Consider the following 17,689-nt stretch of genomic DNA (forward strand, 5'->3'; position numbering starts at 1 on the left):
TCACTTCTGCTGTGCAGCCGGAGCTCGTCCCCGGCCCCCGCTGAGCCAGGAGCGAAGTCTGGGTGGCTGGCCGGGCATGCGAGTGGGAGCAGGTATTGGAAGCGCCTGGAAGGGGTAGGCGGCTGGGATCCAGGAAGCAGCACTTCTGGGAAGCGCGTTGTGACAGTCATGGTGTCGCGGCCCGTGTGCCAGGTGTGCGTCCCCGAGCTCGTGTCAGCCTGGCCGTCACTGCACGGTGCGCGGTAGGCAGAGGTGTGCGGGGACACTACAGCACAGGCAACAGTGCGTCTATGGAAGGCAAACGTAGGGATTTCATTGCTGTATTGAAACAGTCATCACAGGACTGCCCGCCCATCCTAAATGCCCTGTCACGGTGCGACTTTACTGCTTTTCTCATGGGGGGGGGCTGCCCTTTGTCTGGATTTGGGCTGTGCCTGCCACAGTAGTCCACGGAGGGGCACGGCGGGGCCTCCCGCGGCTTTAGGAGGCCTTGCAGCTTCTGTTTCCTAAGGAAGCTGGGCCAGACTGGGTGAGAGGCTGCGGGGACGGGGCACAGGGAGGAGGGCTGGGGGGCGGCCCAGCACGGAGGACCCAGCCTGTGCGGGAGGCCATCTCGGCCAGCAGCCCGGGAAGCAGGGGGGAGCCGTCCTCCCGGGTTCTGAACTCAGGGCCCTGAGCAGTGAAAAGGTTTAAGCCAGAGTTTCGGGATGGCCGATGAAGCGGCATCCTTTGTTTGTATGTGCGTTTTCCCTTCTGGTTCTTCCCTGTATTGTTTACGTGGTCACATAACCTTGGGTACATCCCATCTTCACGTGCTCACTCAGAGCATGTTGTGCTGGGCACACATGTCTGGAGGTAGAATTTGCTCAGATTAACTTCCAGTCCTAGAAGTCCCACAAAATGACGTTCCATAGGGCTGGACGATGTCTTTATCGATGCCCACCCTTTCCTGCAGGACGGCAGGAGGGACCCCGGTTTCACTGTCGGGGCCTGGCCTCCTGGCTGAGGGGCAGTGCAGGCTGATCGGGCTCGGGCTGCTTGGGGGCCACAGTCACCAGCCCAGTGCCGGGAAATGAGGGCAGCCGGATCCCGGGGCAGAGAGGGTCATGGTTTTGGAGAGGGGGTTTTGGGAGGACTTTGAAATGGAGCTGCAGGCCCGCCCTGCACTTTCCTGCTCCTCTTCATACCGTTCCACAGCAAATATGCAGCCTCATTCAAACAGGAATAATAATGGGAAAGGTGAGTGGGCCTGGGGAGAGGGCTGCAAGGGGGGACAAGGACCCAAACGAGACAGACCAACAGCACGTACGGGTCATAAGGAGTAGCAGCAAAGGGAAGTACCACGGATTCAAAGAAGCTTACAGGCAGCGCAGTTTGGTTCCATTTGCCAGAAGCCGAGGTGGGCAGATTAGAGTCCGTGGGCCAGTCGCTGGTTTTGTAAACAGCACAGCTGCACCCACCTCTTGCTGTGTTGTCTGTGGCCGCTTTGTGCTCCAGCGGCAGAGCTGAGGGGCTGTGTTACAGCCTAAAGTATTCGAAAGCCTAAACTATTTACTCTCTGGCCCTTTAAGAAAACGTTTGCAGACCCTGGACTTAAAGGAAATAAATGAAGGAGTTAAGCTAGAAGTAGTCAGTAAAGACATGGACAAGAGAGAGAAAATCATTCCAGAGGTTGAAGTCACATTAGCAAGAAAAATTTAAATAAGTGTTATTAGAAACAATCAGGTGAACAAGCAGGAGGAAATCACATAAAATAATATGGAAGAGAACAAGGATAAATATGATGAGGCAGCAAGTAACAGACCTGAACACAGAAGAAGAGAGATACAACACACGCATAACTGGCATGCCTGGAAGAGAAGAGGAGCGCGTGGAAGAGAGAAAATGTACGCAGAGATCAATAAATAACTACGTTACCTGACTCTGCATACGGAGACAGCAGATGGTGTTCCAGAAAACTGGGTCAGAGGGACTCCCAGAGGACTAGAGCTTTCAGGCTGTATGTTGTTACCCCCAGCCTCGGACTTCGTAGCTTGGTGGACCTGGCTGGAACAAAAGGGCAGGGCAGGGCAGGGCAAGTGTAGGTCTGGCCTCTTTCAGTGCATTGGTATCAATGTTGAATGATATGTTAATAGCAAGAGCTAGATAGCCTGCTAAATTTGTTTTATTATTTTTGGTGTTTTTTAAAATGTATCGTCTAACGATTTTTTTCCTGTCCAGTAACTTTGTACTTTTAAAATGTCGAAAAGACCCTTAATCAAAGGAATTCACAAACAACAGTATTTTTACCCGTGAAGAAATTAATAGATTGAGGTTTTGATTTTATGCTAGATGATTTTCTCAATACAGTCGTGTTTGTTAGTCATTTAGTACCTGTTTCCCAACTATGTCAGAGTAAGGGGTACTCCCCCGGGTTAACCCGCCCGAACTATGTGCATCCCACAAAGCATAAGGCCCAGCCTAGCCCAGGACTCCTTGAAGTCCTGATTCAAACTGAAAACACCAGGCTATCGTGATGAAAACAGCTACTGAACAACAGAGCTTAAAGAAAATGTATGTGAACAGTTCCACACTTAGAATCCTTTATGGGGAATTTTAATCTCCATTTGTTCAAATGCCTCTGATTTTTATTAGAATTATCTCATAGAATTTCTCCCCTATTTTTATACATATATATGTGTATATATTTATGTACGTGTATATGTTTAGATTATTTTTATGACAGTAGCCCGTAAAGCACAAAAGCACAGGGCTGAAAAGGCAGCAGTCAAATAAACATAGTTAAACATAACCTTGATTAACAAATCTCGTTATTCATGGATGACAGCTCAGTTAATAAGTGTCCGTGGCTTGGATACTGAGCCGGAGGTTAATGGCAAGGTGGAAGCAATTGTCGAATCCAGGTTTTCAAGACAAACACACATCACAGCCCGAAAGGCACGCGTGGAATCAAGGCTAGCTAGTCGGCTGTGGTGATGCACTTTGGCTGTTCTCCACCACTGGTCCAGCTGGGAGCCACTGCAAGCTCCCGAATCCAGGAGAGAGGAGGCCCCTCCACTGTGACTGTGGCGTTCGTGATCTGTACGGCCGAAGAGCAGGTGTGGGAGGGGAATATTTTTGGGGGGGTGGCGAATTTTTTAAATGAAAGTTTTATTTTGGCTTCTCTAAATTAGATTTGTAAAACAGATAGATTCACTGTATAGTTACAAGAGAGCACATGTCCAAATGGAGCGGATACTTACAACCACCTAGACTTGGCCTTCAAGCGTCAGCGACATGGAGTCGGGTTCCGCCTGGACTTTATATGCCTTAAAAGCAAGGTGAACATGGGACATGGTTGGAGAGCTGCGCTGTCCATTTGCCGTCAAGGGACATTTTGATGTTGAAGAATCCCAAGCCTTGGTACATTCCTTAACTGCTTGTCTTTCCTCCCTGTGGGATGGATTAAAAAATAAAAAGCAGGCGATGTTTTCGTTTGCACTGGTGATCAGGTCAGGGCAGAGGTAAATAAGTGTGTGAGGAGGTGGGTAAGTCAGTCGTATCCTTATGGGGCCCCTCATTCCAGGAGTGATGGGCCCAGAGTGCAGACGCCTGAAACCTGTCACCTCAGGAGCGTTTCTGCACCGGAAGCCGGAGCTGGGTGGGGACTTGAGCACAGGGGTGGCCGGCCGAGTCACGGGTCACATGTCCCGCATGTGAACAGGAAGGTGAGGGGAGGTGAACCTTTGCCTCGGCCGTGCCATCCATCAGGGAAGAAATGGACCAGATCAGCGTGTGCAGCTGTGTGAGGAGGTGCAGGCCTGGGCGCTTCCCACACAGGGGCCCTTGTGCTGGACACGACGGAGCATCGCGATGGGCTGCCCGGCCCCGGCTCGGTGGCAAATTACTAACCCACGATCACCGCAGAGCACAGACTTGTTCATCTTCTGATCTGGAGTGTCACCGGTCTTCATTTACCAGTCAGAGACGATTCATTGTGCTCAGTGGAAATTCAAACAAAGCCTTTCCCTCTGCGTTTTAAAACCAGTAAACCATTCAGTAATAACAAATAAATCTGGAGCTGTATATCCTTTCCCTCCCATTCCCAGGCTGGAGTCTGGGACAGTATGAACTTTAAAGGAAATGCCTAGAAATTGGTAGGTCAAAGGCCGCGGATGGTCGGTTGGAAAAGAAAAGGGCAGATTCTTGGCACTCACTGTGGTGAAAGCGAGGGCCTCCTGCGTGCCCAGATTCCCGGCGGGGATGGACCGAGCGCCAGGGAGCTGGTGCCGGTGTCTCAGGCCATCCACCCGCAACCAGTCATCGTGTTTTCTCCTTTTATTTTTAGCAGCCCTTGCTTTCTTTCACATGATTAAAAATATGATTTTTTCAAAACCGTTCCAGCCCAACATAGTGTTTAAAAGAAATAAAATAAGCTGAGCAGTCCTGAAAGACCTATTTGAAATGTTATTTTTAGAATGGAAATTCAAGTAAAACACCCTTAAGTACATACACTAATCCCTCAGAAAAACGTTCAGATAGAAATTCTAGCCAGAAGCATAATTTAATTTTTCCTAAAAACTTTGGAAGCATTTTGAAGAAAGCCAAAACGTGTGTGTGTGTGTGTGTGTGTGTGTGTGCGTGTGTGTGCACGCAGCCCGTGAGAGGGTCAGCTTAGTTGGGGAGGTGCCCAAAGGGCAGCTCGGGCCAGTATAGCCAGTGTGCTGTGCCATCGTCCCAGGGAAACCCGGAGAGACACAGGCCATGCCAGGGCCCAGGCTGGAGGGTTCCCAGGCAGAGGAGGAGGGTATTCCAGGCTGGGTGGATACCTGCAAGACGCGGACACCAAGAGGGGCCTCTCGCCTCTGCTGGTGCCCACGACCAGGGCACCTTTGAGGAGCTGAACAGCCAAGGGCGCTGGCCCAGGGTCTGACACTTGGGGCCGCACGCACCATCCCGATGAAGAGGACAGCTTGCATTTTGTGCCTTTTGAGAACTGATCAAGCTTTATTATTAATATAATTCATGTAAAAATTTTAAAGTGTTATAAATAAATTCATCAACTATAATCTCTTAATGCAAAACAAAACTGCAGATCTTTCATGAATGTGAACAAACCCCTCTCCTGCCAGGACGATTTCGTCCAATGCGTCTCAGCATGTCCCTGACCTGGGTCTGCTTCCAGCGTCCCACCCGTGGGCCGCATCTCCAAGGCCTGTGAAATCGCCGAAAGCCTTGTCTTCTGTAGGACAAAAATACAATTTAAAACAATCTGGAAGTAGACCAAAATACAAAATATTCACAAGAAAAAACTTCGAGTACAGGAGAAATGTGCGCGTTTTTATTTTTTAGAAGGCTGCCATAAATTGAAATGAATAAAGAAGAATTAAACTTTGCTGATTGTGTTTTCTAAAAGAAAATAAGCTGCTCCATTGATCTCAGAAACCTATGTTTCAGCTTATCCAACAGCAGCTAGGGAGACACCAACCAATAGTTTTCTATAAATGTCAGAACAAGAGTTCAATGCACATAATATTGGGGATTGTGTTCTAATGAGGTGACTATTGCTTTCACCTATTTTATTTTGAAAAGTGGGTGTGAGTGATGAAAAAAATTGATTTTTAGAAGAATTTTTATTGAAGTATATAGTTGATTTATAATGTGTTAGTTTTAGATGTACAGCAAAGTGATTCAGTTATATATGTGTATATACATATGTATATTCTTTTTCAGATTCCTTTTCATTATAGGTTATTACATTGAGTTGTGGTTTTTTTTTTTTTTTGTCTTAGATTTTTTTCCTAAAGAGACTGCTGTCAGATACCAGCTATACTTAATTTTGTAAAATCTTCATCTTCTGTCTGTATAAACAAAATCTTTAAAATCAGTTTGTGGCTCCAAGCTATAGAAACTCTAGGCCTGGCTGCTACGGTGAGAGCCATCTGAGCTGAGTTTTGGGGCCGTGTTTTGGGTCTTTTACATGCAGCTAGGCTTCCGGCCCTCCTTGAAAAAGCCCATCTGCGAGACGCACCCACCGAGCCCCTGACCTTCAAACACAGCTACTGAAACCTTAACTCTGCGCAGATGTCTTCACTGCCAGATAACTTTTTAAAAGTGCCGTTCGTTATATGATTGTTTTTCCATTAAGGATTGTTGAATATTTTGCTTTACCATGTCACCGCAGTGGTAAATTTCCAACTTTACTGTTAAGAAATTTGGTCCTACTTTGGAGGATAGACACCTGTCCTTAAATGATATTTTCTTGCCTTCCTTCCATGATTCTTAAATATCCTATGAAAAGGTTATTCGGTGCAGACGCTCTTCAACATCTCATACCTGTGAGCTGTAGTCCAAGGTCCTGCTGCGTGCGTCTCACCTGGGCTGCTGCAGACAGAGGTGCTGCAACAGCTGCCCAGCTTGTGCACCTGGGCTGTACCCAGAGGTCCCCAGATGATTCTGCCGCACTTTAGAGTTTGAGAACCACGACTGCCGTGGTTAGGATAGTGGACCAGATTCGTCGTCACTGTCTGGCTACACAGGTTAAAGCATCTAAACAAGGAGGCCGTTAGCCCTTGGTAGCCAGAGTCACCGCACCAGAATCCGAGGAAGTGAAACTTCACCAGCAGCTCACCCGGCTTCCCAGATAATAAAATAATTGCTTTGCTCTGTTTCGCTTCGCTTCTCCTCTGTAAAAGCCTTGCCCCCCCGTCCCTGGGTGGGGAGCCTCCTGAACACCTTTGGAATCAACGTGTGCTCAGATAAGCTCCTGAGAGTTTTTGTGTGCCTCGGTTTACCTGTTAGCCCTGTCCCTGTCCGGCGGTGTGCGTTGGTGACATGATAGTTCCCGAGGGGCAGCTGGGTGCAGCTTTCACGTGGCTCTGCCTCTCTTTCTAGGCCATGTGGCTGATGCTGCAGAATGATGAACCCGAGGACTTTGTCATAGCCACGGGGGAGGTCCACAGCGTCCGGGAATTCGTGGAGAAGTCGTTTCTGCACATCGGAAAAACCATCGTGTGAGTATGACTGACGGACGTTTGTCAGACATTTGCTCGCTCCTCTGCCTGCATTTTGTCTTTTTCCCCCTTTGCGCTTGTAAAGCGTGAAGCAGGGGCTTGGTCCCACTTATAGTGAAAGTCAAATGTTTGTCACCATCTAACTCAGTTTTTTAAAAATTTCTTAATTTTTAAATACGTTTTTAAGGTTTTTACTTTTTAACTTTAAATTTTGTATCATGGTTTATACTCAGTTTACTAGGACTTTACTGTTGCTAATTGCTCTTAACAGATCAATGTGATAACGTTACACAAACTTTTTTCAATACTTTCACTTTATATTTTAAACTTTTGAAACCATAGAAACTTACAGAAAAGTTTCAAATACATGACCAGCATAATTCTTTTCTCTGAACCATTGAGAGTAGGCCCCATCCCCCTGGACTGTGTATTTCCTATAAACAGAGACGTTGTCGAACATGAACGCAATGCAGCCGTCAAAGTCAGGAAATCGCACTGATAAGTGAGTACTGTCTAATCTGCAGATCTCACTTGAGTCTTGCAATTGGGCCAGCGCTCCCCTTTATACCAAAATGATCCACACACTACATCTACTTGTTGCATTACACAAATTTTGAAGTCAGATTTTTATTGGAATATTTGAAAGATTTGGGGGAAATCCTTCACTACAGATGGAAGATTCTCTTTTGGTGATTGTTTTATTGAGATAAAATATATATAACATAAAATTTACCATTTTAATAATTTTTAGGCATACAGTTCAGTGGCATTAAGTATATTCACAGTGTTGGGCAACCATCACCACCATCCATCCACAGAACTCTTTCTTCTCCCCCAACTGAAACTCTGTTTCCATTAAATGCTGACTCCCCTCCCCCTCCCCCAGCCCCTGGCAGCCACCATTCTACTTTCTGTCTCTGAATTTGATGACTCCAGGGACCTCATATCAATGGAATCACACAATATCTGTCCCTCTGTGACTGGCTTATTTCGCTGAGCCTGATGTCCTCAGGTTCCAGCCCTGTTATATCCTGTGTCAGCATTTTACTCCTTTTTAAGGCTGAGTAATATTCCATTGTGTGGATGGACCACGTGTAGCTTATCCATCATCCGTTAACACCTGGGTGGCCCCCACCTTTTGGCTGTTGTGAATGAAGCTGCTGTGAACACGTGTATACAAATATGTGTTTCAGTCCCTCCCTGCTTTCAGTTCTCTGGGTTATAAACTTAGGAGTGGAATTTCTGGGTCATATGGTAATTCTGTGTTGAACTTTTTGAAGATCTTTCAGACATTTTTCCAAGATTCACTTTTAAAATATAAGAAAGGACTTCCATTTCTAGCTATGATGGAATAATAGAAATCAGATTAAACCTTCTATCTTGAAAAACCAGGAAACTATATGAAATATATAAAACACTGTTTGGGCGATGGGCAGTGCAGGACCGTGATCCCTGGTAGAAAAGGAACAAGTGAGGTGAGCCCTGCAATCACCTGGCTTTCCTGGAGACATGGTCTCCACCAGGGAGCGTGGAAGAGGAACTTCAACAGAGAACAACCGTTTGCTGAAAGCTGAGGAGGTAGAGGTCAGAATTCAGAGAGTCTGAGGCACCTGGATGTTGTGGAGCCGAGTTCTAGAAAGGTGTGATGATCTGCAAAGAAAAAGAGTTCCCAAAACGTGCATAAGGATCCCACTGAATCCTTATTGAATATTAAGAAGACATTCCACAGGCTTGGATGAGGAACTGCCCGGGAGGTGGAATTGAAGGTTTCTTAGAGCGTTCCCAAGCTTGGGAAGCACATGAGCTTCAGCCATAATGGAGAGACCTCGTTCTCACTCAGTGACCATCCTCACTCAGAGGATGAAGTAAGATTCCAGAAGGGCTATGCCTCAGTGATGGGACTGATCCCCAGAGTAAAGGCTGCTCTAGACCCAGGCTAACAAAGCTTAAACACAAACTTCAAAGGGATCAAACTGGATACAAATAACTTAGCCTTTGACCATTGCAAAGCCCAGTGTTCTTCAAAGGAATACAGTAAAATCTAGACTCAAAAGCGTAAAGTTTTTTTTTCTTTTGATTTTTATTGGCGTGTAAGTTGCTTTACAATGTTGTGTTAGTTTCTACTGTATGGCAAAGTGAGTCAGCCATACGTATACATAGGTCCCCTTTTCTGGATTTCCTTCTCATTTAGGTCACCACAGAGCATTGAGTAGAGTACCCTGTGCTATACAGTAGGTGCTCATTAGTTATCTCTTTTATACAGAGTATCAATAGTGTATATATGTCCATCCCAATCTCCCAGTTCATCCCACCCCCCGCCCTTCCCCATTGGTATCCATACATTTGTCCTCTACGTCTGTGTCTCTGTTTCTTTTTTTTTTTAATAATATTGTTTTTATTTTATTATTTTTTTATTTTTATTGTTTTAATTTATTTATTTATTTATTTATTTTTGGCCGTGTTGGGTCTTCGTTTCTGTGCGAGGGCTTTTTCTAGTTGCAGCAAGCGGGGCCACTCTTCAACACAGTGTGCAGGCCTCTCGCTATCGCGGACTCTCTTGTTGCGGAGCACAGGCTCCAGACGCGCAGGCTCAGTAGTTGAGGCTCACAGGCCTAGTTGCTCCGCGGCATGTGGGATCTTCCCGGACCAGGGCTCGAACCCGTGTCCCCTGCATTGGCAGGCAGGTTCTTAACCACTGTGCCACCAGGGAAGTCATGTTTGTGGATTTTTTTGATGATGGCCACTCTGACTGGTGTGAGGTGATACCTCATTGTAGTTTTGATTTGCATTTCTCTAATAATTAGTGATGTTGAGCCTTTTCATCTGTTTGTTGGCCATCTGTATGTCTTCTTTGGAGAAATGTCTGTTTAGGTCTTCTGCCCATGTTTTGATTGCGTGGTTTGTTTTTTTGATATTGAGCTGTGTGAGCTGTTTGTATATTTTGGAGATTAATCCTTTGTCTGTTGCTTCGTTTGCAAATATTTTCTCCTATTCTGAGGGTTGTCTTTTCTTCTTGTTTATGGTTTACTTTGCTGTGCAAAAGCCTTTTAAGTTTAATTAGCTCCCATTGTTTATTTTTGTTTTTATTCTCATTACTCTAGTCGGTGGGTCAAAAAAGGCCTTGCTGTGATTTATGTCAAGGAGTGTTCTGCCTACGTTTTCCTCTAAGAGTTTTATAGTGACTGGCCTTACATTTAGGTCTTTAATCCATTTTGAGTTTATTTTTGTATATGGTGTTACGGAGTGTTCTAATTTCATTCTTTTACATGTAGCTGTCCAGTTTTACCAGCACCACTTATTGAAGAAGCTGTCTTTTCTCCATTGTATATTCTTGCCTCCTCTGTCAGGGATAAGGTGACCATATGTGCATGGGTTTATCTCTGGGCTTTATATCCTGTTCCATTGATCTGTATTTCTCTTTTGGTGTCAGTACCACACTGTCTTGATTACTGTAGCTTTGTAGTATAGTTTGAAGTCAGGGAGCCTGATTCCTCCAGCTCCGTTTTTCTTTTCAAGATTGCTTTTGCTATTCAAGGTCTTTTGCGTTTCCATACAAATTGTAAAATTTTTTGTTCCAGTTCTGTGAAGAATGCCATTGGTAATTTGATAGATTACATTGAATCTGTAGATTGCTTTGGGTAGTTTTGTCATTTTCACAATATTGATTCTTCCAATCCAAGAACATGGTATATCTCTCCATCTGTTGTGTCATCTTTGATTTCTTTCATCACTTTCTTATAGTTTTCTGCATACAGGTCTTTTACCTCCTTAGGTAGGTTTATTCCTAGGTATTTTTTTCTTTTTGTTGCAATGGTAAATGGGATTTCCTTAGTTCTTAATGTTCAGCATTCGACCAAAAATTAGTAGGACTGTCATAAAGGAGGAAAATGTGACCAGAAACCAAGGGGAAAATACATCAATAAAAACAGACTGAGGAATAAAAAAGATGATGGTATGAGTGCATAAAGAAGGTAAAATAGCTATTATAACTATGTCAAGTATTTTAAGAAAATCATGAGTATAGTGAGGAGAGATAAGGAAATATATTTATTTTTTAAAGAGCCAAATGGAACTTTTAAAGATGAAAAATTAAGTATCTGAAATGAAAAGCTCACTGTTGGCACTGAGAATAGATTAGATACTGCAGAAAAAAAACTAGTAAACTTATAGACATAATACTAGAAATGACCCAAGATGAAGCACAGGAAGAAAAAGACTGTAGGAAAAAAAAAAAAAAAAGAACAGAGTTTGATTTGATTAACCTGTGAGACAAAATCAGACAATCTAATATATGTGTAATCAGAGTATTGGGGGAAAAGCGGGGAGGGCACAGGAAAAGAATTAAATAACAGCCAAAAATTTCCCAAATTACTGAAAATAAATGCTAAAGAGAAAAAAATTAAAGCAGCCAGAGAAAAAATAGAATTATTTGCAGAGGAACAAATATAGGAAAGTTTTGTTATCAGAAACTATGCAAGGCAAGAAGACCTTGGAGCAACATCTTTAAACTACAGGAAGCAACCTAAACCTCGAGTTCTGTACCCGAGGAAACCATCTCAGAAATGGAGGCGAATTAAAGACTTTCCAGACAAACAAAGGCTGAGATGGTCCATCGCCAGCAATCATTTAGACGGAAGGAAAATGATACTAGTTTGAAGCTTGGATCTGTACGGAAGAATGAAGAGCAAGAGAAATAGCCAAAATGTGGGAAAATATAAAAGTTTTCCCCTCGTTTCAAAATTTCTTTGAAAGGTAATTGACTGTTGAAAGTAAAAATAATGACAATACATTATGAGGTTTCTAATACGTATGTAAATAAATTGTATAACAACAGTAGCACAAAGAGTGGGGACAGGATGGAAGCAGTGCATCATTACTGGAAGATTCTTACACCAGCTGGGAATTGGTATGATATTATTTGAAGACAGACTGCAATTAGTTAAAGTATGTACTGCACACTCTAGAGAAACTACTAAAACAAAACACAATGAAAAATAGCCATAAGCCAATAGTGGAGTCAAAATGCAATCCTAAAAAATACTCACCTAAAAGAAAGCAGGAGAAGAGGGAGTGTGAACAAATAACAGATGGGATGGATAGAAAACAAATAATAACTATATTGATAATTACATCCATTGTAAATGCTCTAAATACTCTAATTAAAAGGGTGATATAGTTGGACTTGATAAAAAAAAAAGCAATATGCTGTCTACAAGAGACACACTTTGTATATAAACACATAGATAGTTTAAAAGTAAAAAGATGAAAAAATAAAACGTCCAAACACTAACCATAAGGAAACTGGAGTGGCTATATTTATATGAGACAAAATAGACTTCATTTAATTAGAAGGAATAAAGAGTCATTTCATAATTTTAAAGGGTTGATTCTTCATGAACACATAATACTTTTAAATGTAATACTTTTTAACGTATCTACACCCAGTTATAGATACTTCAAAATACTGACAGAACTGATAGGAAAAAAAGACAAATGAACTTTATGCTTGTGTACTTCGACACTCCTTTCTTCGTAACTGACAGAACAAGTAGACAGAAAATATCTGAGGATACAGAAGACCTGAACAACATAGTAAACTTACTTGACCTAATTGACATTTCTAGAGCTTACCACCCAACACACTTCTAAATAACTCACAGGTTTAAAAAGAAATCACAAGGGAAATGAGAATATATTTTGAATTAAATGAAAATGAAAACAGCATATCAAAATGTGTGGGATACTGCCAAAGCAATGCTTGAAGAGAAATTTGTGGCTTTGAATACTAACGTTAAAAAAGAAGAAAGAGCCCAAACCAGTTATCCAAGCTTCCGTCTTAAGAAGCTAGACAAAGAAGAACAAATTAAACCCAATGCGAACAGAAAGAAGGAAATAATAAAGATAAAAACAGAGATCAATGAAGTAGAAAACAGGAAAACAATGGAGAGAATCAGTGCAACCAAAACCTGGATAAACCTCTATCCAGGAAAAAAAGAGAAGACAGAAATTATATGTAGTAGAAATAAAAGAGGGAACATCACTACTGATCCTCCAGACATGAACAGAATAGTAAGAAAATATTATGAACAGCTTTTTGCCGATGACTTTTTCAAGTTAGAGGAAATGGGCAAATTTGATGAAAGACACAAATTGCCAAAACTGACTTCAAGATATGTATAAATCTTAGTAGTTCTATGTCTGTTAAAGAAACTGAATTTTATACATTTAAGAAAGAAAATAATACCCTTTCTATACTCACTCAGAAGAGAGAACACTTCCTAACTCATTTGATGAGGCCAGCATTACCCTGATGCTAAAAATAAAAATGTTACATGAAAAGAAAGATACTGACTAGTATTCCACAAGAACAAAGAAACATAAAAGTACTAACAAAATATTAGCAAATTGAATCTATCAATATATAAAAAGTTGGTACACCATGACCAAGTGGGATGTATTCTAGAAATGCAAGGTTGGTTTAACATTTGAAAATCAATGTAATTCACCATATTAAGAAAACAAAAGAGAAGCCATATGATTTTTTTCAACAGAGGCAGAAAAAGGCATTTGGCGAAATTTAACAACTATTATTAAAAAATAAAATAAAATAAAATAAAACTTTCAACACACTAGGAATAGAAGGAAATTTCCTCAAGCTGATAAATGACCTCTGAGAAAAACCAACAGTTAACATTATACTTAATGTTGAGAGACTGAATAATTTTCTCCTAAAAATGAGGCTCAGGGCAAGGATGTCTGCTTTTATCAAACCTTTTCAACATTGTCCTGGATCCTAGCCAAAAGAAAAAAACAAAAAGAAATGAAAGGAAGATGCATATCTGTCTTATTCACAGATAGCATGATGTAGTACATAGAAAACCTAAGTAATCTACCCAAAAAGCTACTAAAACTAACAAGTGCGTTTAGCAACATCACATGATACAAGGTCTATATATAGAAGTCAATTGTATTTCTACGTACTGCCATTGAACAACTGGAAATTGAAATTTTTAAAAAAGCACATTACCACTTACACTAGAATCAGAAAAATGAAATAGAGTGAACTTAATAAAATACACAAAAGATCTGTACACCAAAATCTAAAAGACATGGATGAGAGAAATCAAAAAAGCCCTAAATAAATGGAGAGATACACCATGTTCTTGGATTGGAGGACTTGATAAGATGCCAGTTCTCTTCAAATTAATCTGTAGATTCAGTACATTCCTGAACAAAATCACAAGCTTTTTTTTTTTTTTTTGGTAGAAATTGGCAGGCTGATTCTAAAATTTATGTGGAAATGCAAAGGATCTAGAATCATTTTGAAAAAGAAGATCAAAGCTGGAGAACATTTACTCTCTGATTTTCAGATTTCTTTTAATGCTTAATCTGCATGATGTTGATGTAAGGACAGATTTACAGATCGAGGGAACAGAAAAAAAGCCCAGAAATAGACACACACTTATATAGACAATTGAATTTTTACAAACTTGTCAACGTAATTAATTGGAGAAGGATAGTCTTTACAACAAATGGTGCTGGAGTCAGGAATAGCCATATGGGGTAAAAAAGTGAATCTCAACCCGAGTGTCATACCGCACACAAAACTAGTTGAAATGGAGCAGAGGTATAAATGCAAGAGTGGAAATCGAAAACTGTTAGATGAAGACATGGGAGAAAAGCTTTGCAACTTTGGGGCAGGGAAAAACGTCTGAGGTTGTTTTCTGTTCCTGAGTTACGAGAGTTTTTATGTTTTGCAGATATACTCTCTCAGCCCATGACTTGCCTTTTCAGTTTCTTAACAGTGCCTTGCAAATACCAAAGTTTTACATTTTCATGTAGTTCAATTTATCATTCTCTATGGCTTTTTGTTTTGTGTGTGTTTGTCTTAAATGTTTAGATCAATTGGGGGCAAAGGCAAGGATTTCTTAGGACACCAAAAGCAAGAACCATAAAAGAAAATAATGACAAAATGAATGTCATGATTAAAAGCCTTTATTCTTTGAAAGTGACTACTAAGAAAAGGAAAAGGCAAACACTGGTCTGGGAGAAAATGAATGTAATATTTGCATCTGACAAAGGACTTACATCTAGAACATACAAAGATCTCCCGTAACTCAAAAGAAAGAAGACAAATAATTCAATTTAAAAAATGGGCCAGATGTCTGAACAGACACTTCACACAAGGAATTCCACAAATGGCCACTTAGCACATGAAAAGATGCTCAGTGAGATCATCATCTAGGAAATGCACGTTCAAACGACAGTGTGGTACCACTGCACTCCCTTTGGAATGGCAAAATGGAAAAACTCAACAGAGCCAAGTATTACTGAGGATGCTGGGACAACCGGAATGCTCATGCATTACTAATGGAAGTATGAATAGTTCAGAAAACACTTTGGCTTTCTTATAAAACCAAGTCTATATTTACTACGTGACCAGTGATTTTCCTAGACATTTACCAAAGAAAAATGAAGATGTATGTCCACATAGAGACTTATCCATGAATATGCATAACAACTTTAGTCCTCATAAAGCGTTAACTCCACCAGTGTCTAATCAGCTGGCAGATGATGTGTCCGCACGAGGAATACTGCTCACTCGTGAAAAGGAGTGGACACCTGGCACACTTGGAGGAAGAGCACGGACTGTGTAATTCCGCGCATGCGATGCTCTAGGGAAGGGTGACTGGTGCTGATAGGAATCTGAGCGTGACGGGAGAGCGACTGGGAGAAGGAGAGGGCATCTGTGGCGGGGGGGGGAGGGGGGGGAATATCTGGATTGCAGTGGTGTCTGCATGAGTGCACGCATCTTTCAAAACTCATCAAATTATACACTTGTGACACATTTTGTTTGTAAATCTCAATATAGTTGATTTTTCAATAAAAGGAATCAAAAAAGAACTTAGGTGCCCATCATCAAGGATATTCAAGTGAGTTTGATCAACTGTTATCATACAGCTATTAAAAATAATGCTGAGGAGAAACGTGAATAACATGAAATATGATTATGACAATATTAAGTGAAAAACAACAGGATCTGTTGGCTGATCTACAGTCCCTAAAAATATGCATACAAAAGATTAGAAGAAAACACACAAAAATTTTTAAATGGCAGTTTCTACATGGCAGAATTATGTGTGACCTTCAGTGTTCTACTGAATACATTTCTCTATATCCAAATGTTCTATAATGAACTTACATGCTTTTGTAGTAAGACGTCAACTTACACACAATTTTTTGAAGTTAGGGGTAGTCTTACAAATGAATCCCCAAACAAGACTCTCTTTTGATAAGTGTATGAAACTTGGTCATTCTCCCACTCTGGAGACGATGTGTTGTTTTCAGTCACCAGGTCATCCTTCTGTCCTTCTGTCCGTAGGTAGTCCCATGGGCAAATACCTTTTTTTTTTTTTTTTAATACCTAGCACAGTCTTTCACAAACTAAGAATTCTTTAAAAAGGAAATGTCTTAGAAAGGCATTCCATGTCTAGTTCATTTGGAGAATATTGAATATTTTAACCCCTCTTAGAGAATCACCAGTAAGGAATCTGTTTAACTTTGTTTAACCCAGCACTTTCCAAGCTTACGGTATGTTAGAATCCTACACAAACAACAGAGTTGTGTGGATTACCCGCTGGGAGTGTTGTTCTGTCCTTCAAAGCTGAGTAGCAGCTTCCTGGCGGGTCTGAGCCCGCCCCTCTTCCCACTTCTCCATCCGAAGGGAAGGCGCAGTAAAGCCCTGGAGTCAGTTTCACTAAAATCTACTGCAAGTTTCAGGCAGTGACCTTCATTTTGTTTCAAATGACAAACTAAACCACAAGTCAAACTTTTAGTGGTATATTAAACATTGCCTTTGAGTGCTATATAAAATTTTGGTGAAATTGAGCCCTTTTCCTGAATTCTTCCAAAAAGAGACACGGGCGTGAGGTGCTGAGGTCCCAGATGAACTAAAGGTCTTGCTTTGCCCCTCTTGTCTGAGTCTTCTTTCGGTGGCAGCTCCCACCTGCGTGCCCCGTACCTGCATCGCTGGGCTTGTGGGAACAGAATGCGTACATCGCACGTTCCTCACAGTGTGTCTGAAAATGCAGAATTCCTTCTCAGGGCCAGATAATGAAATCATGATGGCTTTATGAATGCTGTCTGCAAGTCATGTTCCGTTGTTTGTTTTTTTTCCAATTTCCTTCCCCTGGATCTTCTCTCGGCCCCATGAGCCGCATACCGATCTCAGCTGGAGGACAAGCAGGGTAGTCACGGCTGCTCCCGGGTCCCGTCCCCGCCGTCCCCGTTGCAGCTGTGGCTTTTGACAGGGCCGGCGAGTCCTTCTTGGGAACAGTTTCTGCACAGTCAGACACCAGGCAGAAACGAGCAAAGAAAACACACTGAGATGGAGCAAAGCCTGGAAGGCCAAGGATAGTATTGAGCCTCTAGGCCTTCGGGGCACGCACTTCTTTCCCCAAGGATGCTGGTTTAATTTCTCTCCTTCATGACTCGGTCATGTCCTTCTCTGCACACAGTGTGGCATAATATCGTGTGAGGTATAAAAGCACAGCCGCACTGCCACATTCCCTGGGTTTGAATCCCAGCTCTGCAGCTTTCCCAGGGAGTTAGTTACCCTCAGCGCCTCCATTTTCTCATCTGTAAAAGGGGGATAATAAGGGTCCCTGCCACACAGGGTCGGGGTGAAGGTTAAATGT

The 17,689-nt window shown here is 42.1% G+C and overlaps 1 protein-coding gene across 4 annotated transcripts in view; it reads left to right on the plus strand.

The window, feature by feature from the left end:
* Positions 1–17,689, plus strand: part of GMDS (GDP-mannose 4,6-dehydratase) — a 489,935-nt gene that overhangs the window by 392,167 nt on the left and 80,079 nt on the right. For all 4 annotated transcript variants that reach the window (XM_082345680.1, XM_082345678.1, XM_082345677.1 and 1 more), the window contains one exon: positions 6,874–6,992. In XM_082345680.1, coding sequence (XP_082201806.1) covers positions 6,874–6,992 — 119 coding nt within the window. The remainder of the gene's footprint in view (positions 1–6,873; positions 6,993–17,689) is intronic.

The sequence above is a fragment of the Balaenoptera borealis genome (genome assembly GCF_965194805.1).
Source record: "Balaenoptera borealis genome assembly, chromosome: 12".
Taxonomy (NCBI): domain Eukaryota; kingdom Metazoa; phylum Chordata; class Mammalia; order Artiodactyla; family Balaenopteridae; genus Balaenoptera; species Balaenoptera borealis.